Below are 26,146 nucleotides of genomic sequence, written 5' to 3'. Positions count from 1 at the left end.
GCTAGCATTAGAAACCAGGTGATATCCCTCTAGGTAGTCGATCCGAGCATTGTGAGTTACATACTCTTGTAATCGGCTATTGAAGTAATTAGGATCAACATTCTTGATGCTCCTCTATACTAATGGAGCAATTTTTTGGGCCGACTGAGGTGTTTGATAGGAAGTACTGAATCTTCCTTGAGCTGGCCGTTGTGCAACCTACTGAGTAGCCGGAGAGGTTGGCTGCTGGACTAAATAGGCTTGGTTTTGTCTAGTAGGTTGTTGATTCATCCACGTGATAGGGGCACTTGGCGATTGCTGTGCTGGTGGCTGCCCCCTGTCACCTAACCTTGCTCCCCTACCATTGGTAGGGCTTGACCTTGCCCCCCTGCGGTTGGCTGAGTTTGAAAATCTAGGGCTTGCCCTCCTTGAAGCTGCTGCGTTGGTGCCGATTTGAACTGTCCATCGTTCGACTACTGACTAGAGCCGGGTACATTGCTTCCCATAGCCAAAGGATTAAAGTTGTTGAAATACAATGACCCTACATGATCAACCGGTGCCCCAAAGAAAACTTCTTTCATGACGTTGCCAATCGTATTGGCTAGCACCTGATTGTGATTCGTGAAGGCTCCATGAATGGTCTTGTGGACCATCTGGGCGGCAATTCTGGCTTTAGCTTCTTCATTTGGATCGCTCTGCCCATGCAGGAGGACCCTTGGCAATGGAGTCTTCTGAACGACTGAATCACGCGTCCTACTGTAAGACAGCAGTCATTTTTCTCTGAATTCTTCTGCTGCCTTCTCAATGAGTACCTTCTAGTCATCAGGCAGGTCTTCCAGGTTGACTTTGAGGATCGTCTGATTATCCATGTTGACGATCATGGTCCCACCAGGCGTGCCAATCTATGTCGACAACGAAAAGTGAACGGGTCGATCCCCACCATTGGCACGTGAGCAAGCCGAGAGAAACCGCGTGGAGCAGATCTCGAGCTCTCCCTGGACCTAGGAGGTCATCGGACCAGATGGTCGTGATCGAGGGCGTGCCCGTCAATTTGACCCTACAATTGACAAGGAGAGAAAATTGATTAGCAATTTAAGGTGGAACATGCCGGTGTTTGTCCAGATAGTTCCAAATGTACGGCTAAGTAGCCGATGAAATAAGGGTATCGACTAGAGAGTCGATATCCAGCATATTCATGATGCATGATAAGGAAGAACGAATAAATTGGCAATTATCTTTTACTCAGGTATATAGATCTTGACTAGCCGATGAGCATGAAAACATGTAAAAGATGTAAGGATAGGCTTGTAAGCATTCATGTGAGAAACATACTAGCTTTTAAATAAGATGAAAACAAAAAAAAGCATGTAAATAGCCAGTGCATTCTCAACAGATCGAGTCAGCTGATGCAGCATTGATAGCGGAGTCATACCGGATACTGGCAATCAATGAACCTATCTCTTAATAGAGCGTGACTTCAAACACCCGCCATGTACGATCAGGATTGAGATAGATTAGTCATCAAACTGGATCTAACGTCAAGAATCAAATTCGACCATAAAGATGTTTAGCTGACGATAGATCAGAACAACGAGACTAATAAATCTCAATCTAGATCAGGCAATTAGTGATATTGTATCAAACAGTAAACTATTTAACATAATATCGATAACTTTGATTAATACTAGCGTTTACAAGAGATCAGTCGTCTGTTGCAGCCTTGTAAAGATTGATATGAATCGATAACTAATCTATACCGTGATTTGTAAGAGATCAGTCGTCTGTTGCAGCCTTACAAACAACAATATAGATCGATAACTAACTTATACCGTGACTTACAAGAGATCAGTCGTCTGTTGTAGCCTTGCAAGTAACAATACAAGTCGTGACGGATACTCACAAACAAGCCGGAGGTCAGGTCATCCGATGCAGCCCTGCTTGCCCAAAGAACTCGTCGAAATCTATTCTACTCCTACTCTTAAGGGGTGGCGTAAGCTGAAAAGTAAAGGTACTTGTTTGGTTGATCGATGAGAGATGTCTATTACAACAGCCAGGGTCCAATATTTATACCCGAGGCTTGACTATGAGTCCTGGTCGAACAAGACCGATCTCAAACTTGGAAAAGAAAATAAAGTTTCCTAAATTACGATAACTTGGACCTCAATCTTTCCCTTCTATGAAGTCCGACGTATCCTCTCGCTTTCTGTCTTGTCGCGCTTGTCAATGGGGCCCATTCCCCTGATATGATGGCGTCATCTTACTTATTTGACGACAACTTTGGTTAGCCGATCTTGTTTAATATTTCGGCTTTCCTTTGACAAATTTAGACCTCGGGGTCCTTTTCTCTTGAACCAAATTTTGATGTCAACAACACACACTTCATACCTTTAGCTCATCCATTTACTGCTCTCACGGTGGCCAAGTTATTCCTCTCCAATGTATACCGTCTCCATGGCCTGCCGACGTCCATTGTGTCTGACCGCGACAGAGTGTTCACTAGTTAGCTGTGACAAGAGCTCTTTCGTTTGGCTGGTACCACCCTCAAGATGTCCTCAGCTTATCATCCGCAAACGGATGGGCAGACAAAACGCGTGAACCAATGCATGGAAACGTTCTTGCAATGTTTTGTTAGTGCTTGTTTAGCTAAGTGGCTCGATTGGATCTACCTCGCCGAGTCTTCGCTGAGTTATTCCCCGTTCTATGTTCTGTATGGTCATCATCCTCAGCATTTCAGGATCTCTGAGGACAATGCAGCTCACTCTGTTCCTTTGGATGATTGGATGAAGGAGAAAGCCATGATAAACACACTAATTCAGCAGCATCTAGCTCGGTCTCAGAAGCGAATGAAGGCATAGGCGGACAAATTTCACTCTGAGCGCCAATTTGCAGTGGGCGACTGGGTGTATCTAAAGTTGCAGCCATATGTCCAGGCATCCCTGGCGCCACGCGCTAACCAAAAGCTCGCCTTCAAATTCTTTGGCCCCTTTCAGGTCATCTCCCGCGTGGGCGACGTCACGTACAAGCTCAGGCTCCCGGAGGACTCCGCGATCCACCCCGTCTTCCATGTGTCCCAGCTCAAGACGGCGGTACCTACATCTCGCTCTGTGGCTATCCTGCCCCCACACTCTCGACGGGCTATAGATTCATGTGAAGATCTTGCAGCGGCGCGTCCACACCTTCGACCACGACGTCGTGCCGCAGGTGCTCGTCCAGTGGTCTAACCTCCCGCGCTCGCTGGCCACCTAGGCGGACACTAAAGCGCTACGACAACGGTTCCCGCACGCCCCTGCTTGGGGACAAGCAGGTCTTCGTCGGAGAGGGGATGTCAGCATCGCCAAGGGGCCAGAACACGACGTGGTCACCAGCCAGGCGGACGTGGCGGGACCGGACCGTGACGCGATCACCGTGAACCAGGATGAACCAGGACTCAGGAGAAGCGACCGAGCAAAGCGCGCCAATGTGCGAATCGGTGGACACGAATGGGTGTGAACCATAGGCTAGACACAGCTGCGCCTGTGGATTCACGCCGAGACCGAGGCCTTGTATAAATACTGATCGAGAGATGAGGAAGGACAACAACTGTTATCACAAACAGATCAATACTAAGCCTTCCTCTGCCCTCTATCTTGCGTGTCTATGCTTCCTGCTCCTTTCTTCTTCTCCAATTATCCTCCAATTCTTCCCAATTTCTTCTCCTACGAACTTGCAGTTCGTTTGTTGATTTTAGCCAGGACTTATCAACTAGCCAACAGTATTTTTCTCTCACACCAAATCAGTATTAACCAGATTTATCAGTCAAAAATTAACCAGCGAATAGACCGTTAACATGCTCGTAGCTCGTATCAAAACCTGGTGGGCGGCGGCGCTAATAATCAAAGCCCCAGGACGTACACACGTCTCGGCACGAGTGAGCCACCCAGCGTCAAGTGGCACTGTCAAAGACTGCCACTACTACGCACGAGTGAGCCACCCAGCGTCAAGTGGCACTGTCAAAGACTGCCACTACTACGGGGTGTTTGATTCCTACAGAAAAATTTTTAGTTCCTGTTCCATCAGATATTTAATACATGCATGAAGTATTAAATATAGACGAAAAAAATAACTAATTGCATAGATTGTGGCTAATTTGCGAGACGAATTTTTTAAGCCTAATTAGTCCATGATTTGACAATGTGGTGCTACAGTAAATATGTGCTAATGGCGGATTAATTAGGCTTAATAAATTCGTCTCGTAAATTAGTCTCCATCTATGTAATTAGGGGGTGTTTGGTTTCCTGGACTAAATTTTAGTCCATGTCACATCGGACGTTCGGATGCTATTTAGGAGAACTAAATATGAGTTAATTATAAAACTAATTACATAGATGGAGGCTAATTTACGAGACGAATTTATTAAGCCTAATTAATCCACCATCAGCACATATTTACTGTAGCACAACATTGTCAAATCATGGACTAATTAGGCTTACAAAATTCGTCTCGCAAATTAGCCACAATCTGTACAATTAGTTATTTTTTTCGTCTATATTTAATACTTCATGCATGTGTCCAAACATCCGATGAGACAGGGACTAAAATTTTCCTGTATGAACCAAACACCCCCTTAGTTTTATAATTAACTCATATTTAGTTCTCTTAAATAGCATCTGAACATTCAATGTGACATGAACTAAAATTTAGTCCATAGAACCAAACACCCCGATCCTCGTGCACGTTAGCCACGTACCATCATATCGGTCGGGGTGGTGGCCATGACGATTGACGACAAGGGAGTTTCTTGGCGCGGAGTTCATGGACTAGCAGCGTGCAGCGCCCGACCTGCTCCACACCTCGCGTGCGACGGTCGCGTCAAGTTTACATCTACGTTCTAGTGATTTGGGATTTTGATTATCGATAAACACAAGTGTTATGAGTAATATCTATTTTATAACGGGATTTATATATGAGTTAGTTACAAGTTGCTTGCATTGGCTATGGCTACAAGTATTTTTGCCCCCCAAAATTTGGATTGATGCTTGGAGTACTGTGCAAATAATATTCGTGGAGACTAATTAGTGACAAATACTATAGAGCGAATGTAGGTTCAGGTTTGACGCTTAGAGATATTTATTTATTGTAGTGTGTATTAGGGGTTTTGTTTTTTCCTTTGGTCCATTGCTATACAAAGCTTATTATCGCTAGGTCTAAAATCCTTTTCATTGTCGGTTTTGCCTTTCCACGATGAAAATGGCCAAGGGTAATAAATTTCACCCCCTTCGGTTTTCAAACCGACGGTGAAAATGATGATCACCACCGGCTCTTTTATATCAACCGGCGATGTTGACTAGAAAAAAAATAACAAAAAATGTAGCTACTAGCAGGCTGAGCCCTCTTTCAGCTTGCTGCTGACTCCATAGCAGCAACATCATACGTCATCACTTGCTGAATCTGCATCGCCGTCTTCTCACCTTGGCCTGCCGCCACCGCCAGGTCTAGGAGAGTGGGAGAGAGACTAATATATGAGAGGGATAGTAAGATAGAGAGGATGCGGAACTTACCTCATGCCCGTGGTGGTGTGCTGGAAGAGGGGTGTTGCCGCCAAGACGCCAGCACCGATAAAGAGAGGGTGTGACCACGTGCTGGGGCGCCGCCGCCATGGTGCGCCGAGGAAGGGGTGCCTATTATATAAGTACTACTCCACAATCCATAATATATTTGTATAATTTTTACTATTTATCATACCGATTTAGAGGTTAGCAATTACTTCCTCCGTTTACCGAAGAATATAATTCTAGCACAATACCAGCTTAAAGTATCTCCAGTTTGACTAATCATATATAAAGCTATTAATATTTATGATATCAAATAAATAACATTAAATCTATCGCAAGATATATTTTTTATAATATGCATATCTAGTGTCGTAATATTAATATATTTACCTATATATTTATCAAACTTTAATTACTTTAACAAAGAATATATAGAATTGATTTTTTGACTGAGGTATAAAAAAAAACCGTCGATGAGTAGCGTAGTAAATCCAAAGGTGCCCTTACTACCACCCCATAAACGCAAGAGGCGGCAGGCAGGATAGACGAATGAAACCGGATGTGCCCTGCCGTGCCAAAGATCCCTTTCCTTCTTTCTCTCTCCTCACCGTGCCCGCTGCTGAGCAGAGCTGACTTTTGCTCCGCCTGCCTGCACTTGCCTTGCCCCCAGCCTCATATTTCTCCTTCTCCCCCCTCCTCCTTCCTGTAGCTGTAGCTGTAGCTTTCACCCCGCTCCCGTAGTCCCTCCACGGCACCGCGCCTCCCTCCCCCTAATCTCCTCCGCTCCCTCCCGAATTGGGCCAATAGCCTGCTTCCAGTTGCGGCGTCGGTCAGGGAAGAGGCCTCGCTCCCGTCCCGTCCCGGCCCGCAGATCGGGGGAGGAGCTCCCTGCTCCCCCCTCGCCGGCTCGGCCGCTTCCCCGCCGCCGGTCTCTCTCCCGCGGAGGCGTCAGCGTCGCCGATGAGCTGCTTCGTCTGCTTCGGGTCGGCGGCGCAGGACGGGGAGGCCAGGAAGCCCCCCGCCGCTGGCGCCGGCAATGACGCCCCGCCGGATCGCGCGGTGGCACGCGTCGGATCAGGTACGCTACGGCGGCTGGACCTGGACCTGGATCTCGGACCCGTCCCTCCCTCGCTCCGCTCTGCTCTCTCGGCTAGTCTAGGCTTGCTCCCCGTTGCTTGCTAGGCTAGGCTAGGCTAGGCTAGTCTACCTGCGCGTGCGCGTACGGCGTGCCACGAGCTCCGTGGGTAGAATCAGCTGCGATCGTTCCGGTGAGACACTAGTGGCGGCTGTGGATCGGGGGAACCCTGCCTTGTGCTTCGTTTGTTTGGTCGGGGAAACCACGGGAACCGGTGCTGGTGGTGTTGGGTTCTCATTTCCTTTGTGCCTCTTGGCATTTAACTCTACCTCCAGCGTTACTGCGTTACCAGTGCGCGTCGTCCGTGAAGGGTGTCTGAAACCGCGTTGGGCTGTCTGGATACAGACATATGGTGTCCGGACTCCGAAGTAGTAGGGTCTTGTTTAGATTACCTCCAAATTCTAAGTTTTTTCACTCTCTCCGTCACATCAATTTTTGGACGCATGTATGGAGCATTAAATGTAGGTAAAAAAAATAACTAATCGCACAGTTTGATTGTAAATCACGAGATGAATCTTTTGAGCCTAGTTAGTCCATGATCGGACAAAGTTTGTCAGATACAAACGAAACGTGCTACAGTATCTAGATTGCAAAAAATTGCAATCTAAACAAGGCCTGGGAGTATTTGTTTTCTGGGTATGGGTGCCACGAATCTCAGTACCTATTCAATATCGGTGACCTGGTACAAACTCATGGATACGTTGCTGCAGCCCTTGGAATTTGTTAATAGTCGATAGGATCTAGGTATTCTACTGTTTAGACTATTGGGATGTGCTTGGACTCTACACAAGAGTATTTTTTCCCCCACCTAGGCAGCTCCCTTCCTGGCTGTGTGTGTGCTGTGCAAATTGTGTAGTGATTTGGTGGTTTCATATTGAGAAATGCTGGATGGGTTATGGTGGTGGCCTTCTGCAGTGTAGGTAAAAGATCAGGGATGGGGGTGTATTATATAATAGCTATATAGGTTGTACTTGCTCCGCCTTGACATTTGATCCGTGTGATCTTGATGTCAAGCTTAGCTATTGATTCATGAACTGAACTTTCTTTTCTTGGGCCGACGCCATAGCTTCTTACACAACATTTTTGCTGCTGTGGGGAAGAGGAACATACGAGGATAAAACACCTATTTTTATGAGTCTATTTATACAACCAAATGTATCCTTCAAAGTGCAATGGACCATCTAGAATCGTAGGGGATGTGTTTGGACCCTACACCAAAGTTTTTTCCCCACCTAGACAGCTCTCAATGTGTGTGATGTGCAATTTGTCTGCAGTGATTTGGTGGTTTTATATTGTAAAATGTTGGATGGGTTATGGTGTCCTTCAGCACTGTACAAAAGAGATCAGTGATGGGGGTTTATAGTCATAGGTAGTACTTCCTTGCCCATTACATCCTTGTGATGATGCCTCGACCGAACTTTCTTGGGTTGGCTGCATAGCTTCTTACACGGTTTTATTGTTGCTGCAGGGATGAGGAACATACTAGGATAAAACAACTGCTATTATGAGTCTATGTACAAGTAAATGTATCCTTAAAAGTTAAAAGTGAAATGCACCATCTAAAGTTGCAGGGGATATTATATTCGTATTTTGCCTTTGTTCCACGCTAGGCTATTACTTAAGCGCTGAAGCGGTTAGGGGCCACGATAGAGGCAAAGCGTCGCCCTGTCGCCTTATGCGCATGCCGCCACCCACTCGATTGCGCCATCTCCCACTCGATGCTGCTCCTATCCCACTCGATTCTGCCTTCTCCTGCTCGATTCCGCTGCTGCTCGCTTGATTTCTTCCATCCTCACTTGCCAATCGCTCAATCTGGAATGCGACGGTGTTGGCGGTTGGTCTGAGGGCGCAGGACAGTGATGGAAGTGAAAGAAATTGGAGAGGTTGCGGTTGGCGGCAGCGCATCTGGAGAAGACAGAGACTCAGAGAGGGAAGCAAGAGTAAGGGTGGGGGCAGGGGCGGAGGCAGAGGCAGAACAACAGCTCTGGAGAATGAGTGAGCGAGTGAGTGAGTGAGGGATGCCTCTGGATCGTGATGTATATGCAGGCGAGGGGCACATGGGCTGCCTGGTGGACTGAGCCAGCCCACTTCTTACTCCTTCCTTCCTTCCTTCTTTTCCTTTTCTTTTTTCCTATTCTTCCTCCTTCATGCTGATGTCTTGCATTTCCTTACCTTAGTATGGCCTCGCCTCGCCTCACCCCTCACTCACCAAAGTGGTATTGAGTCGCCATGGCTCGCTTTACCGCCTTGATAACCATGGTTCCACATTTCTATTGATATAGTTCTACTTTTCTGAGTTATGCACCTTTTTTAAATGTTGAATTGTTGAACGTAACTGCTACTGATCCAATGTATGTTTTCTTTCTTCTTGCTTAGATAAATCAAGATCACAGGGTGGACCAGACTCTAAGAAGGATCTAATCATCCATAGGGATGGGAATAGTCAAAATATTGCAGCACAGACTTTCACTTTTCGTGAACTTGCTGCAGCCACTAAGAACTTCAGGCAAGATTGCCTTTTAGGGGAGGGAGGTTTTGGTCGTGTATATAAAGGACGCTTGGAGAATGGGCAGGTAAGTCTCTCTGAAAGATGCATTGACATTTTGTCTGTAAAGCTAAACCCTCTCAAATTTGACTCCTGAATTGAAACAGCAAGTGAAATGTTGGTAGACAATGCTAACATAACGATTATACTTACGCCCTGGATTAGTCCTGGATACTAACAGAGTTTTACTTCCAGGCTGTTGCTGTGAAGCAACTTGATCGTAATGGTCTCCAAGGAAATAGGGAATTTCTGGTTGAGGTTCTCATGCTCAGTCTCTTACATCACACTAACCTGGTCAGTCTAATTGGATACTGTGCTGATGGTGACCAACGCCTTCTTGTTTATGAGTTTATGCCATTGGGATCACTAGAAGATCATCTGCATGGTTTGTGTATCTCCTCTTTGTCATCTAGTCTTCCGAATATTCCATGAGTGCCTGTAGCAATGTAATGAAGCATAGTGGCATGCTTCATCTGACTGTTAAATCTATTTTATACATAGCATGACTATAACTGTGTGCTTAGGTTGATAGATCGTAATTCTTGGTTCAGCTTGAAATGACCTGCATATATGTTGTACTACTAATGGGCCTATCGTTTAAGGTTGGGGTGCTAAATTTTTATATCGTGTGCCTGCCCATGTAATTCTTTTATACGCTATCTATAAATTAAAAAAAAAAAAACTCGACTGGAGGGAGAAACGTCCCCCTGATTTTGTTCTTAAGAAGTTTGTGCCAGCCTTCGAACCTGAACTGGTGATGGGGCGGGGGGTGGAAGGTGGGGTGTGGGGGTTCATCAACCCCCAGACTTCATCGGTCTAACTCAGGAGAAGTTGGCTTTTCATACGCTAAAATGCAGGGCCGTCCCAACAATTTCTAGGGCCCTTGGGCAAACAAGACAATGAAGTTCCAGCAATCTAATATTTTAATATCACGAGATTGAACTATATAGTACTACTGGTAATAAGAGTTAACTCGCAAATTATAGTTTGTTAAAAAACGACAATACATCAAAGAAGCTTAAAGAACGGTGAAATCCATGAAATGACTTAAAATTTAAAACAAATTATGGGCAGCCTGCTGCCTGTGGCATGTCCATAAGTTCCTTGATGAATTAAATAATTAAACTAATAGATCAACAATTCGCTGCACTATCGCTTGATGCCTGTATGTATTGGATTGCAAGGTAAAAAAGAAACTGAAGTTTTCAGATCGAACAAACAATAAATACTGATGAACTGAAACCATAATCACTTACCGCAGATAGTCGGGGACAGGGATGAAGGGACTGCAGCGCAGCTGGGTTAGTGGGCGCCTGCTGGGATCACGGGATTCCAGATTACGGAAATCGGGATTTCAGGATTTGGGAACGCCGGAACAGCCGCCGCGGCGCAACAGCACGCATGCTTTGACGCGGAGTCGCGAATAGGAAAGGGTTGCCGCGCAGAGCCGCAGACTGAACTGGACGTGACCGTATGGAGCCAAATACATGTACTACATATACGTATACTCATGGGCCCCTAGTGCCATGGGCCCCCGGGCGTCGCACTGCCTGCCCTCCCCCATGGGACGGGCCTGCTAAAATGAATCTGTTGATGTTTGCCTGGGACTTCTGTTTGTATTTAGCCAGACCTTTGGATAAAGCTTGCTACGAACATAAAAAGTGTTAAACCATATGTAGACAGTTTCTTCTGACTAGAGTTGATATTCTTTTCTTTCTTTCTTTCTTTCCTTTTTTTGCTCTTCCAATTCTTTGCAGTCAGCTCACGGTCTTGTACTGAATAGTATTTATTTGTTTATTTGTATAGATCTTCCACCAGATAAAGAACCTCTTGACTGGAACACAAGGATGAAGATAGCTGCAGGTGCAGCTAAGGGCTTAGAGTACCTTCATGACAAGGCAAGCCCTCCAGTTATTTACCGAGATTTTAAGTCATCAAACATTCTTCTTGGAGAAGGATTTCATCCGAAGCTATCAGACTTTGGCCTTGCAAAACTTGGTCCAGTTGGTGACAAGACCCATGTTTCAACACGTGTGATGGGTACATATGGCTACTGTGCCCCAGAATATGCAATGACTGGGCAGCTGACAGTTAAATCGGATGTTTATAGCTTTGGTGTCGTGTTCCTTGAACTCATCACAGGGCGTAAAGCAATTGACAACACCAAGGTCCAGGGGGAGCAAAACCTAGTGGCATGGGTATGTTTCTATCTTATTTCATCGCATGTAGCCTTTTTTTATGTCAGTAAAGCACCTATGTGTGCTTATAAATGAATGCCTCATAGTTCTTCCAACTCATCTGAAACTGCTATCTGATAGATTGATACTGCCACAGCCTTTAAAACAGAAACGTCTGTTTGTAGACAGTTTTATCTGGACAACTAATACACTTCATCTAATCTGCAGGCTCGTCCACTGTTCAAGGACCGAAGGAAATTCCCTAAAATGGCTGATCCAATGCTTCAGGGCCGCTTCCCTATGAGGGGTCTATATCAGGCCTTGGCTGTTGCTGCCATGTGCTTGCAAGAGCAAGCTGCTACACGCCCTCACATCGGGGATGTCGTCACTGCTCTCTCATATCTCGCTTCTCAGGCATATGACCCAAATGCCCCTGTTCAACACAGCCGGAGCAATTCATCAACCCCCAGGGCCAGAAACCCTGCTGGATGGAACGAAGACCAGCGCAGTGTGCGCTCGCCTAATAATCATCATTCTCCAGACCCGCGGAGGAGGGATGCGGCCAGGGCATCCAAGTATGGAGCAGAGGTTAGCAGGACTAGCTCTACCAGCGACTCTGGCCGACGATCAGGCCTGGATGACATGGACCTGACCGGGTCGCAAGTGGGAAGTCCAGCTCAGACCGGAAGAAGAAGAGAAGCTCCAAGGGCCACTGACAGACAGCGCGCTGTTGCGGAGGCCAGGGTGTGGGGGGAGAATTCAAGGGACCGAACAAATGGCCATGGTAGCTTCGACAGCACACATGAGTGAAGCCGTCAGGTTCCATTCCAGGCATCATTCCAGACCCGCCATGGGTTGAGTTCACTCATCAGCTCCAGTCGGATCCCCGATCTTGGGACATGGCGCCGGTGCTACTTGGTCCCGAGTGTCTGTGAATAAGGCTTTTCTTGCCCTCCTGTGGCAAATGCAATTCTCCTGGTGTCCATTCCTTGCGAATGTGACATGCGTCATGCTTTCAGGGAGCCTCAGGAGGAGCCTGTAGGATTCAGTCAGAGGTAGACAGGTGAGTGAAGAGAGGTGGGGCGCGGAGTCACATTGCCACATTGGTGAGTTGTTTTTGTTTTGGCGGCTAAATGCTGAGTATGTTCAACTGCATGTATCCTCTTTGTCGCCCTGTTCGCTTGGTTTATAAGCCGTACTTTTTCTGTCAACGAATAGTATTTTTCTCTCACAACAAATCAGTCAACAGTACTTTTAGCCATGGCTTATCAGCCAAGCGAGCAGGGCAACATGTGTATGTGTATGTGTATGTGTATGTGTATGTGTATGTGTATGTGTATGTGTATGTGTAAGAGCAATTGTGTCAGGTTTGGCTACCTGAGAGGCCTTTGAAGCTGCTGCTGCTGCTGCTGGCCAGCTGCTTCTTCCTCCCCCCTTTGGGAGTTCAGAGCTGAAATGTAGGATAGGCGATGTTGTTGAGTAGTACAGCAACTGTTTTATGTTAGAGTTGCCGCTTCCCAGAACAGTTGCAATGTCTGTATGACCATGTTGTGATCCTTGCGCGGCGCGCCAATCCGTGCTGACGACTGCTCTGCACGCGTCGAGCCGCTCGGCCGCCCGGGGCGGCGGCTGGCCGGCCGGCCGGCGGCAGATTGGCATTGGTGGCCGCACGGTTTGCTGAAGCCGCCGGCGTGGCACACCTGGGTGGGCAGGTGGCGCTGGTACGGCGGCGATTCAGCGCTGACCATACCAGATCGGCATCTGAACAATTGGAAACGAAGACGATGAAGAACAGAAGAAAAGAGGCCAATTTGATGATGATCACGGCAGCGGCAGGTAGCCATTTCGCCAAGATCCGAAATCACTGGCTGGTGCGCGGGACCAGGGCCCACATGTCAGGTTATGTTTGACTCGCCTACCCTACCCACCCATCGCGGCGGCTGGCCGTGAGGGGCCCGGCGCGTGTGGGTCCCTCCTCCCCGGGTCGTGTGAGAGAGTAACGTGGAAGAAAATTAGTAGTACACACACTAGTACATGGACCCTGGGTCAGCAATGGGCCGTGTAGGTCCACCGCGGGGGTAGGTGGCACCCCAGTCCCACACCAGCGCGATTCGCGCCGGTTTGCACCTCGTTTCGTTCGTCAATCATCGGCAGGATGCCCTAACAGGGTAGCGCGGGCGAATCTGCTGTTACGTTACGTTCGGTTCTGCTCGGGAGGAGACGACTGCCTTTTTTGTTTGCTGGTAGTGGTAGCCAGCCACTACCACTACTGTGGACGGGCTTTTTATGCAGGAGAAGATAGATTTCTTCTGTAGATTCGGCTACGGTTAAAATAGTCCTTTAGGTTGCTGGGGTGAATTGAAACGCATACTACTGTGGTCCACCTCACCTAGCAGGGGAAGGGGAGTTCGGAGTTACCTTCGAAATCTTTAGAGCTCAAATCTTTAACATGCTGTGTCAGACATCCTTGCCATCAGTCAGTCAGCTCATAGCACTCGGTCACTGCATTCATCTGAATCTTTTGTTCACAACAAACTGCTAGCGCTAAGGATGACGCTTCTTCCTCCTGGTTCTTCACGTGCACGGCCAGGGATCTTTAATGGGTTGTTTGGTTTCGAAAAATGCTCGTTACCAATATGCCTTGTTTGAGGAACGGAATGGGTCAAGTCGCCGCCTTGTTCCTCGCGTGCGCATAATTAGTACAAACATAGAGATGGTGTCGTCCCTTCAAAATTCACAGTATCTAGCTCATGATGGACTAGTATGCTCTGTCCCTCGCACCAGGCACTAATAGAGGTCCAAAGAAAGTGCATATCCTCTGTTACATTTGGACTAAGGTCTGTGTGGCCTGCATTCTGATTCATAAACCTGATGTTTTTGGTGCTTGTGTGTCCAGGTAGAAGATGGCTCTCACGAGAATTGGTCTCGCCGGCCTCGCAGTCATGGGACAGAACCTTGCCCTCAACATCGCGGAGAAAGGGTTCCCATCTCGGTCTACAACAGGATGACCTCCAAGGTTGATGAGACCGTGCAACGTGCCAAGGTGGAAGGAAACCTCCCCGTATTTGGTTTCCATGACCCCGTGTCCTTTGTGAGCTCCATCCAGAAGCCCCGTGTCGTCATCATGCTCGTCAAGGCTGGGGCGCTGGTGGACCAGACCATTGCTACGCTCGCGGCGCACCTTGAGCACGGAGACTGTATCATTGATGGTGGCAATGAATGGTATGAGAACACGGAGAGGAGGGTGCCCGCAATGGCCCGTCCTTGATGCCCGGAGGCTCCTTCGAGGCATACAAGTACATCAAAGATATTCTTCTCAAGGTGGCTGCTCAGGTACCTGATAGTGGCCCATGCGTCACATATATTGGAAAAGGTGGATCAGGCAACTTTGTCAAGATGGTTCACAATGGAATTGAATATGGTGACATGCAACTTATCGCTGAGGCATATGATGTTCTCAAGTTGGTCGGTAAGCTCACAAACAGCGAACTGCAGCAGGTGTTCTCTGAGTGGAACAAGGGTGAGCTCCTCAGTTTCTTGATTGAGATCACGGCCGACATCTTTGGTATCAAGGATGAGCAGGGTGAAGGCTACCTGGTAGACAAGGTCCTGGACAAGACTGGGATGAAGGGAACTGGGAAATGGACAGTCCAGCAGGCTGCTGAACTTTCTGTAGCTGCTCCTACAATTGAGGCATCCTTGGACTCCAGGTTCCTCAGCGGTCTGAAGGACGAGCGGGTGGAGGCTTCCAAAATCTTCCAGGGTGACTGCTCCACTGGCCTGCCGGTGGACAAGGCACAGCTGATCGAAGATGTGAGGCAAGCTCTCTATGCCTCCAAGATCTGCAGTTACGCACAGGCATGAACATCATCAAGGCCAATAGCTCAGAGAAAGGATGGGGCCTCAACCTTGGTGAGCTAGCGAGGATCTGGAAGGGAGGGTGCATCATCCGTGCCATCTTCCTCGACTGCATCAAGAAGGCTTACGATAGGAACTCCAACCTTGCCAACCTCCTTGTTGACCCTGAGTTTGCCCAGGAGATCATGGACAGGCAAGCTGCCTGGCGCAGGGTTGTCTGCCTAGCCATCAACAATGGTGTTAGCACCCCAGGCATGTCTGCAAGTCTGGCCTACTTCGACTCATACCGCAGGGACAGGCTTCCTGCCAACCTGGTGCAGGCACAGAGGGACTACTTCGGGGCTCACACCTATGAGAGGGTTGACATGCCTGGTTCTTTCCGGACTGAGTGGTTCAAGATCGCGCGCAACTCCAAGATCTGAGTTGCTGCTCTGCTGACGGCACTTACAACACGATAGAACATGATTTCGTGTTTACATATGCTGCCGAGTAATCAATCATATACTGCTTGCAGGGGAGGAACTGTGGTTTAATTTTATTTTCCATGCGCAGTGCTTAATTTAGGTCAGGAAGTCCAAAGTTGCTCCCATTGTTTTCTTGTAAGAGCTAAGCAGTACCAGATGAAGAACATTATATTTGCCGGAAATTTGCTGTTTATCTTTGTAATAACATGAATAGAAGCATTTTGACATGCTTGTGTTTAGTTCTCTGTCTGTTGGCCAATCAATATATTTTCCTGTGCCTTGACAAAAATTCTCTCCTGTAGTAGTTTTTCTCTTCTCCGTTTGCAGCGCTGAACTGTTGGCTAATTTTCCCAGGCCCTGCACATCCAAACTAGGCCTGATGGGCAACTTTGCAAAAGCTCAGCATTAGTGTCATTTCACGAATGTTCACACTCCCCGTTTATAAGAAAGACGAATGCTCCGAGTTGTATTGTTGCTCATGCCAAATTGGATGCACTGTTGATTTTTCAGATGCATTTGTCAAATGTCGGCATTTATATTTGCAAACTGAACAATACATTACGTAATCACAGCAAGCATCTCCGAATCGGCATGCTCGTTCCCAACCCTCTCTTTGATGCATTAACAATTCAACAGCCAGCATCACAATGGAGGTGAGAGGGAACATATGTGCAGCACTAGCACTGAACATTACTGATTCGTGATGCTATTATACTATACAAATCATACACTGGTTCACTGGGCACTGAATCCTGTGTCATTCGACAAACCAGGCTGCTTCGACAATACGAGATTACCTTTGAGGTCCATCTGATACTGCAATCTGCTGTAGTCCATGACGATTCTGCAGGAGCTCCAGTCTTCTGCATGCATGCTGACGCCAAGATAGTATATATGGTCACGCACGCTGTTTCCAATTACTGACCTGAACACCGAAAAATGCAAAAACAAATATGGAAAGCACCCATAAGTTAAAGGGAAAATTTGAAGCCTGCCATTATAATTGGAGATGGACAAAAGTAAATGCTAACAATGAATCTGTTGTGTTCTTTCATCTGAGAGAGATAGAGGACCTGCAGCATGTAGGGTCTTCACCAGAATCGTCGCAGATCTTTTCTACAGAGTACACTAGGGTTCCTAATCCAACATTATGGACCCAGACCTGAATAAATAAACAATAAAGTATATGAGTCTAGGGGAGCATACAAACAAGGAATGCCACATATCTGTAGAAGTAGCAAAGTACAATACCTCTCTTGGGAAGTGATGGTAGGTCTTCTGTGGGAAGAATGCGAAGTACGGTGGCAGGTGAGGCACGATATCGTGGGCATGAGTAACTCGAATTGCTTGAGGCAAGTATGTCTTGAAATAAGAAGCAAACGCAGCATTGCCAATACGGGGCTGCCCAAACGTCATCAATTTTACGCCATCCAAACCGTAGTTCACCTAAAAGAACATAGACATTTATTTTTGGGTGTAGAAGCTAAACAAGAAGGAAGAAAATTATGGAGAAATATTCTCTTCTTTTTAGGAAACATGGCACTCCCAACATTTTATTTAAAGCTATATTTATGGTAAAATCCTAACTGTTCAGACATGTGGAAGATTATCCGAAACTCAAAACAAGCTTTAGATTGCTAAATGAAAGACGAAGCATTATCCCTACAACAGGCTAACTCAATGCCTGCAAATATTGCCACCGAGCATAAATTTATGAAGAATGAAGAGAAGCTTAAATAGCATATGCTTCGGGCAAGGTTCAGTACTCACAACAAGATCGAGCGCACAAAATGAAGCAATAGCTCCACCCATTGAATGCCCCGTGATCATGATTGGAATATCTCCGTAAGCTTCCCTAGTCTTTTGAATACCACTGACTACTCCATCACGTAGTGTCGTGTTGTGGTAAGCAGCATAAAACCCTCGGTGCACCTATAACCAGGCAGAACAATAGTATGAATTGGGTTTGCCACGAATGCTGTTTAAATATAATCCTTAAACATACTCACCATTGCTTCAGGCATGCCAGGGTAGTCAAGATCCAGTTGTTTCCATAACAAGTCCTCTATCCAATTCTGGATGCTGAGAAATTGGACAAACAATATAGTTGGGGTAACAGAAGTACATTTTACACATTGCACACAGATATGACAAGCTGTCAACTAAAGGTCAAAGTACTTCTAAAAGATAAATGTATACGAATGAACCATAGTAGTACATAATTGGTTGATTAATGGAGATTTGAAATGGCAGAGTTCTGAGTTGAGATGAGAATAGCATGTTTAAGAACTAAGCAAAACAGGATATGAGCTCAGTACCTGTTCTCTTGAGTTCCTCTAAAAACAACAACGACGGCATTTATATCACTGGCAAAACCAACATATGCCTGTTTATATTCATTAAAAACAGGATGAGTATACTATAAGACCGGGAGATAATGGTATGAGTAAAGCAAGTAGAGAAGAACCTGCAAGCAGTTCTCGACATCTACAATGATCTCTATCATCTCGAACCCCTAGGCCATCCAATAAAATTCCATCATCTATCTCCAACATTGCATGGGGTGGGGCAACAAAACTCAGAATGCACATGAGTGGTAGTGAAGGTTTACCTTGATCAAGTCACCGCATCTGGCACATGTCCAAGTAAACAATTCTGTCAAATCAGCAGTATAGATCTGCAAAATACCGTAATGTTTAACTCCAAAACACAAACACAATAAAGAAAAGGCACAACCCTAAATAACTGTGGCATATTTCTGTATGAATTTTGAGGAAACAGTCTAAGAAGTTGAATATTGAGGAAGAAGTAGGGGGGGGGGGGGGGAGGTAAATGAACTTACTGCAGCAGTATACTCCACAAGTATCTGGGCAAGAGTCGAGTTGTATATGGTAGTGGAAGGGTTCTGTTTGGTCGTAAGTTCTATTTGACAAAAGCAAAGTGTTACAGCAAAGTTTCATTGAGAAATTACTGTGGAGTAATATGGAACACGATGAATACGTGGAGACAAACTAACTAGCAGAAAGAAAAAGTATGTAACATGGAAAAATGAAGGAAAAGTATAACTGCACAGAATTTTTTTTTTATTGAAGTGGGCATATGTTGATGTCTTTGAACCAAATCTGTACGCAACTGTTGCTTGTTAGAGTGAAACTGACTATGAGTAGGCTACAGAACCATGCCGACAAGTCACGGCTCCACTGGCGGAGCCAAGGGGGGGCTGGCAGGGGCCATGCCCCCCCCCCCCCAAATGTTTCACAACAAAAAAAAATTAGTAGTATGATTTAATATTTTTTATTTATATTAAGAGGGAGATTATATAAAATTCTTGTCATATATACCTATTAATATCTTCTAGATAATATAATCATACAAAACACAACTAGATAATAAAATTATCGCAATGAAAAAGACCGAGCCGCCCCCCCCCTAAGTATAATTCTTGACGGCCGGCCCCCCTGAGTATAAATCTTGGCTCCGCCGCTGCACGGCTCCAACGTTGTTTTTCAACCTTGAAGAATCTAAATGCAAGGACAATGCAGATTTTATTATACTACTAAAAGGAAACCTGAAGAATCGAAATGCAAGGACAAGGCAAATTTTATACTACAAAAAACGTACTGTAGCTGTGTAAAAGCATTGGCAGAACATGTGTCTGCATAGTAAGTAGCATGATAATCTGCGCTGATTTATTTAATCAACCTTTGAAATCTAAACGCCTTTCCAGATTGTTAAGAGACTTCTGAGAAACAGACGCACTAACAGTATCTCATCTGTTCTTTGCATATGGTTCCCTTCCACAGATATACTCCCAAGTCCCATCCTCACAGCAAATCCAACCAAATGAAGGGCAACAAGCACCTCTAAATGCTGGCGACCAATAAACAGAAAAGGTGGAGTGACTGGTCTCACCTCTCCCGGAGCAAACAGCGAGGAAGCACAGCAGAAGCGCGGCCGTGAGCAACCCGCGGCGCCCCATCCCCTGAATGAAAGGATGAAGCCACAACAGAGGACAGTGCAGGAAAGCAGCTGAGATTTGGGGGCGCACCACACTGGGGTTCACCTTTCCGGAGACGCCCGAATCGGCGGCGCCCAGCCCGCCCAGGCCGAAATTCCGCCGCGCGCGATCGCGGGGCGAGAGAGATCGGTGGATTTGGTGAATCCAAACTTGCGCGGAATCTTATTCTGACACAAGCAAGCGAGAGCAAGCAATCCGAGCCGGTCTGAGGCACGGGAACAGTCGGGAAGGGAGGGCGAGCGAAATCAATACTAGTATGGTGCTATGATATGATATGATTATATAAGAAATAAAATAAATTAGGACTGGTGATAAATTAAGGGAGCGAAGCGAGACAGAGCACGAAACCACGATCGGTGGTGGTGTTTTTATACAGAGAAGACAGGGGAGGGAGGAAGAACAGTCGAACACTGGGTTGGTATGACGAGGATGGATGCCCCGCTGAAGCTTATCGGGATTTCGATCCGGGTACGTCTCGATCGGAGACTGACCCACGACGAGGAAAGGCTGTACCAGTAGTAGATCTTGCTGTTCACCATTGATCGGTCTGTCTCCTGCACAGCACTGCACTACCGCCAGGCCAACGAGTGTTCTTACGGTATATTTTAATGTTCTCAAAATTTCAAATGAATGTCATTTAGATACTAATTCTTTAAATACTTCCTCCGATCCTAATTACAAGACGTTTTGACTTTCCTAGACATGTAGATTTTGCTCTATACTTAGATATGCACTGTTTCTAAACAATGTATCTAGAAAAATCAGAACATCTTATAGTTTAGTTAGAAACGAAGGACCTAATAGGACCTAATATTTTTAGGCCACTAGGATTATCTTGCTCCCGTTCGTTTTGCTGAAAAAAACGGGTTATAAAAGAAGTGAACAGGGCCCTTAAGGTGTTATCTTAGTCTTCAAACTTGCCACGGTGTATCCTCTGGGTCAAAATGAGTTCCGACTTGCTATTAGCTCCCTGATATGAATGCTACAGTGGTCGAACCCAATTCCACGCGCTTTGTTTCTACCATGGCGACCATCCAGCTAGCGAGCATAGCTTCAACCTTGCGTGCCTTCGCTGCTGAGTATTAAGGACATTGTGTCCTTTGATGTGGAGGAAGATAAAGAGCATGGAGATCAGGAGTGTCTAAGATTATACCCGCATCTTCATGTGATAGGACTTGTTTGGATTTAGATGACGCAATGTGACGCCTTCGATGACTTAAAAATAACAATTTTAACTTAGATTACATCTTACAATATAAGGACATAAATACATTTTAAGAGTTTAAAGATCCAAATAACACCGCATAAAAAGTTAGTGACCGCCCTTGCATTTTACAAAACCACACAATTATTTCTCAAGAGGTAGCAAGGCAGAGGACATTGATTAATTCCATATTACCTCTAGAATGTCTAGCTCAAAAAATGGTAGATCTAATATAGTTATTTGGTAGTTTGTATTATAAATCTTAATAAAAAAATAATTTAGCGCTATACTAGAATCACATCATTTGTAGGTGTGAGAGAGTAATAAGATTAAGAAAATATAATAGGAAAACGTTAAGAGTAGGTGAGCAAGCGTGCGATGATGGGAACTTTGAGGTGAACGAGGTGAGCGTTAGCCATCAGCCTCACCCAGTGGCCTGCCTCGCCAAGACACCAAACAGATTATTCCGTTTGAATTTCCCTCCTTTCTGAAAATCATTCCGTTTTAATTCTGTTTGAGCATGCATATGCAAAGCAATGCAACGCAACGCAACCGTGCACGTCTATCTATCAGTTTGTTGGGGGTGGTTATGCATTAGCTCGACGTAACTTGATCATGTGGCAACCACCACAAATTTCAGAACCGATCGATACCTTTTCCTTTCCCTAACGTTCTGAAAACGAGGCCTCAGCTTTGATTTGATCTGTCTTCAGGTTAACGGTACATTAGCTTTTAAATTTGTCGCTACATGTTTTTATTTGTATTTTCTCCGATACATACACTATGCTAATATAGCTCATCTTACTACTCCAGTACTCCGTCAAAGTTAACATGCTTCTGGAATCTGGACAGAGAGGCCGACGCCTTGGTTTGGGCTGGTTTAGCCTACAAGCCTGTTGGCTGGTTTGGTATGAGAGAAAAATATCGTTTGTTGGCTGATAAGCCATGGCTTATAAGCCAAATACGATCAAATGAACAGTGCAGCTACACGCATGTACACGTAAGTCAATTGTATAGCTTGAAGCAATTGGATCGTTACACTCATTTCGTATTATAAATACGGAGTATATATTAATAGTTTTGTTCAAGTTTTTGCAAAATTTTCTCTTATGCCACGTTGATGAGTTCCACGCAGAGGATGACAATAATGAGAAAATAATAGTAATTGCGATGCCTTGATACCGTTGGACACACGAAACGGTGCCGTGTTAGGCCAGTCTCACTGTAGGTTTTATGGAGGTTTCATGCATATTAAATATGGTGCCACGTTAGTAGAAATAGAACTTTTGCATGTTTCAAAGAAAAGATAGAAGGGAAACGTTTCATGGGACGAAAGGAGTGAGCGTTGTTTCCAAAACGTTGCGAATCGGATGAAACTCCCAGGGAGCCTTCGTGTTCTAGATATACGGCCCATGGGCCTACCCCTAGTGGCTCCCCTTGTGGTCTATATATGTACACTGACTATGTCTATTGATGGTTAATCCAAGTATTATACAACCCTAATACTCTTTCATGGCATCAGAGTATACTGTAAGAGTGTTTGGTGCCTCGGCCTTCTGGCGTCAACATTGTCACTATGCTTGGACATTTCCCTTACGCCGATCTACAGCAGCAGGTCATGCTCAAGGAGCCCTCCGCTCGCGTCGCCTGGAAAGCCCTCGACGACGAATTCCTAGGGCAGCGTGAATCACGCGCCCTCCTCCTCTCCGCCGAGTTCCGCAACTTCAAGCAGGACGCCCTCAACTTCACCTCTCTCGCAGTGCACCAGACACTCTTACAGTATACTCTGATGCTAACTGGGCAGGATGTCCAGACACTCGCCGCTCGACTTCTGGCTTTGCTGTATTCCTTGGCGACAATCTTATTTCATGGTCTGCCAAGCGTCAGGCAACAGTGTCTCGTTCGAGTGCAGAAGTCGAGCGGCGAGTGTCTGGACATCCTGCCTAGTCAGCATCAGAGTATACTGTAAGAGTGTCTGGTGCACTGCCGTCGGTTGGAGACGATGGCGAGCGCCCTCGCTGAGTTCGGCGATCCCGTCGGCGACCGGACGCTGGTGATGACGCTGATCCGCGGCCTCAATGGCACCTTCCGCCATATGATGTCGCATCTGAAACTCCAGCGCCCCTTCCCCAACTTCAAGCAGGGCGCCCTCAACTTCACCTCTCTCGCAGTGCACCAGACGCTCTTACAGTATACTCTGATGCTGACTGGGCAGGATGTCCAGACACTCGCCGCTCGACTTCTGCACTCGAACGAGACACTGTTGCCTGACGCTTGGCAGACCATGAAATAAGATTGTCGCCAAGGAATACAGCAAAGCCAGAAGTCGAGCGGCGAGTGTCTGGACATCCTGCCCAGTCAGCATCAGAGTATACTGTAAGAGTGTCTGGTGCACTGCGAGAGAGGTGAAGTTGAGGGCGCCCTGCTTGAAGTTGCGGAACTCGGCGGAGAGGAGGAGGGCGCGTGATTCACGCTGCCCTAGGAATTCGTCGTCGAGGGCTTTCCAGGCGACGCGAGCGGAGGGCTCCTTGAGCATGACCTGCTGCTGTAGATCGGCGTAAGGGAAATGTCCAAGCATAGTGACAATGTTGACGCCAGAAGGCCGAGGCACCAAACACTCTTACAGTATACTCTGATGCTGACTGGGCAGGATGTCCAGAAGTCGAGCGGCGAGTGTCTGGACATCCTGCCCAGTCAGCATCAGAGTATACTGTAAGAGTGTTTGGTGCCTCGGCCTTCTGGCGTCAACATTGTCACTATGCTTGGACATTTCCCTTACGCCGATCTACAGCAGCAGGTCATGCTCAAGGAGCCCTCCGCTCGCATCGCCTGGAAAGCCCTCGACGACGAATTCCTAGGGCAGCGTGAATCACGCGCCCTCCTCCTCTCCGCCGAGTTCCGCAACTTCAAGCAGGGCGCCCTCAACTTCACCTCTCTCGCAGTGCACCAGACACTCTTACAGTATACTCTGATGCTGACTGGGCAGGATGTCCAGACACTCGCCGCTCGACTTCTGGCTTTGCTGTATTCCTTGGCGACAATCTTATTTCATGGTCTGCCAAGCGTCAGGCAACAGTGTCTCGTTCGAGTGCAGAAGCTGAGTACCGTGGTGTGGCAAATGGTGTCGCCGAGGCTTGTTGGCTGCGTCAGTTACTCGGTGAGCTTCGCTGTCCTCTCCGCAGAGCCACCATCGTCTATTGTGACAACGTCAGTGCTGTTTATCTCTCCACCAATCCAGTTCAGCACCAGCGTACCAAACATGTTGAGATTGATCTTCACTTTGTTCGTGAGCGAGTTGCCCTTGGAGAAGTTCGTGTGCTGCATGTCCCTACCTCTTCGCAGTATGCTGACATCTTCACCAAGGGACTTCCGACATCAGTGTTTACAGAGTTTAGGTCCAGTCTTAATGTTCGCGGTGCTCCCAGTTCCGACTGTGGGGGTGTGTTAGACAGTAGATATACGGCCCATGGGCCTGCCCCTAGTGGCTCCCCTTGTGGTCTATATATGTACACTGACTATGTCTATTGATGGTTAATCCAAGTATTATACAACCCTAATACTCTTTCACGTTTCATCCCATTCCTGACTTCTTCCTGAGGCCGCTGCCGGAGGTGATGGCAGCCGCGAGCGCGAGGGGAAGCCGGACGTGGACGAGGCCGCCTCTGCTGGAGGGGATGGCGGCCGCGAGCGCGAGCGCGAGGCCGGGTGTGGACGCCGCCGGCCGCGGACACGAGCGCCTGCGCGAGCTCCGACGAGCGGGGCTCTGCCGGCCGCATGCGCAAGCGTGAGCTCCGCCGGCCGCGGATGCAGGCACGGGTGCGAGCGGTGTGGACGAAGATGGCGACGCCGCTGGTGCGCATGGTGTGGAACTCGGGATGCCCCGGCCGCTGCCGGTGATCTTGCAGAGCAGCCCCGGCGTGACGAGCACGAAGAAGAGCGTCGCGATGCATCCTCCATCTATATATATTTTATATATCTGCATCGTCGCCGCCCGGCGGCCAGCCGTCCGACGCGGCTACTATGTCAAAGCACGTGCGTTTACTTGACCTGAACCAAATAGAAGTGACCGCTTTCGTCGGTGAGTGGAGGCCGGAGCCTGCCGGCGGCGTGGAAGAGAGGAAGAGAGAGACACCGGTGGGACCCACGAAATACTAAAATAATCCATAAAACTGTGCTATGAAACTATGCAATGAGAGAGACTCTTTTCATATCACGGCCGCGTTCGGCTTACCTCATATTCGGCTTGTTTGACTTTTTTTTTTAGCTGGAATAGTGTTTTTTTTCTCACACCAATTCAGTCGGAACAGTATTTTCAGTCAGTTTCAGTCAAAATTCTGTCAGCCGGGCCTTAATTTCACGTCTAGGAAACCGAAAAGTGAAACCTTGCATTGGGACTGGCCTTATTATCATTGCAGTGGTCTTTTGACATGGTCCGACCGATCGAGCGCATCCGCATGCAGTTACAACTTTTAACTGAGTTTTGACATGGGATCGGTCCCAGGTGCTGTTACGCTACGTCGCTACCGACGTGGGACTGATGCCACCTTGGTTTTTCTCTTCTGTTTCTTCTTTATTACGTATATATTAATTTGTCGCTAAAAATAAAACACTGGCATGGGCATGGAATTTCATTTTTTTTAGGAGAAAGGGCATGGAAATTCATGTCACATGGACATAGGTTCTTGGTGGGGATCGCTGGACCTAGAAGAGCAGTCCGAGGGAAAGGTGGTAGGGCTCCAAAGATCTGGTCCCAAATTTGCCTACCTACAGGCCAGAGAGCACATCAGCCTTTCACAGACAGTGGGTACGGCGGAGAAGAAGACTGGCACGAGCCTGTTCGGTTGGCTGGTTCGTATCGTTGCTGGTTCGTAAAGAAGTACTGCTGACTGGTTTGTGTGAGAGAAAAATACTGTTCCGGCTGAAAATTTACGATCGTTTACGACAAGCCACAGCCAAACGAACAGGCTGGCGGAAGGGGACGTGTCCGGAGCACGCGGTCGAGGGCGTTTTTGCGGAAGGGTATTTTCATCTTTCGTCGGTTTTAACTGTCTTTAACTGGGTTGGAACATCTACTGGGATTATCTAGTTCCCATTAGCTGAGAGATCTTTTAGCCGCTAATGGAATGAACTGTTTAGATCCAGCCTAACTAAAATTTAGCCGGTGGATCAAACAGGTCTAATTACATATAGAAAATGATATGCTAAATCGTCGCTAAAAACAAAACACTGATATGG

General features: G+C 46.9%; 2 protein-coding genes and 1 pseudogene across 2 annotated transcripts; 2 read left to right on the top strand and 1 right to left on the bottom strand.

Annotated features, from left to right (window-relative positions):
* Window positions 1-6,161: 6,161 nt before the first annotated feature.
* On the top strand, window positions 6,162-12,918 carry LOC136457095 (receptor-like cytoplasmic kinase 185). The gene is made up of 5 exons (XM_066457136.1): window positions 6,162-6,588; window positions 9,022-9,218; window positions 9,386-9,575; window positions 10,997-11,388; window positions 11,596-12,918. Exons 1-5 carry the CDS (start codon window positions 6,471-6,473, stop codon window positions 12,175-12,177), a joined length of 1,479 nt encoding a protein of 492 aa, XP_066313233.1. The 5' UTR covers window positions 6,162-6,470; the 3' UTR covers window positions 12,178-12,918.
* Window positions 12,919-13,647: 729 nt separating this feature from the next.
* Window positions 13,648-15,647, top strand: LOC136459816 (6-phosphogluconate dehydrogenase, decarboxylating 1-like; annotated as a pseudogene).
* A 192-nt stretch (window positions 15,648-15,839) lies between these two features.
* On the bottom strand, window positions 15,840-20,114 carry LOC136457094 (probable feruloyl esterase A). The gene is made up of 10 exons (XM_066457135.1): window positions 19,602-20,114; window positions 18,532-18,611; window positions 18,301-18,366; window positions 18,157-18,204; window positions 18,008-18,075; window positions 17,699-17,771; window positions 17,460-17,621; window positions 16,941-17,135; window positions 16,763-16,851; window positions 15,840-16,614 (listed from the first exon to the last, which is right to left on the bottom strand). Exons 1-10 carry the CDS (start codon window positions 19,666-19,668, stop codon window positions 16,425-16,427), a joined length of 1,038 nt encoding a protein of 345 aa, XP_066313232.1. The 5' UTR covers window positions 19,669-20,114; the 3' UTR covers window positions 15,840-16,424.
* Window positions 20,115-26,146: the final 6,032 nt, after the last annotated feature.

The sequence above is a fragment of the Miscanthus floridulus genome, chromosome 6 (assembly GCF_019320115.1).
Source record: "Miscanthus floridulus cultivar M001 chromosome 6, ASM1932011v1, whole genome shotgun sequence".
Lineage (NCBI taxonomy): Eukaryota > Viridiplantae > Streptophyta > Magnoliopsida > Poales > Poaceae > Miscanthus > Miscanthus floridulus.
The sequence above is the reverse complement of the archived record's forward strand: the minus strand, read 5'-3'. Positions and strand labels throughout refer to the sequence as shown.

Bases quoted from the DNA above. Each gene is read 5' to 3' on its own strand.
- LOC136457094 (XM_066457135.1), bottom strand. From the start codon at position 19,668: ATGGGGCGCCGCGGGTTGCTCACGGCCGCGCTTCTGCTGTGCTTCCTC. The intron at 18,076-18,156 runs GTTCTTCTCTAC...GAATATAAACAG, and splicing joins ATGTCGAGAACTGCTTGCAG to GCATATGTTGGTTTTGCCAG. The intron at 16,852-16,940 runs GTATTGTACTTT...TTATTTATTCAG, and splicing joins ACCATCACTTCCCAAGAGAG to GTCTGGGTCCATAATGTTGG.
- LOC136457095 (XM_066457136.1), top strand. From the start codon at position 6,471: ATGAGCTGCTTCGTCTGCTTCGGGTCGGCGGCGCAGGACGGGGAGGCC. The intron at 6,589-9,021 runs GTACGCTACGGC...CTTCTTGCTTAG, and splicing joins GGTGGCACGCGTCGGATCAG to ATAAATCAAGATCACAGGGT. The intron at 9,576-10,996 runs GTTTGTGTATCT...TTATTTGTATAG, and splicing joins ACTAGAAGATCATCTGCATG to ATCTTCCACCAGATAAAGAA.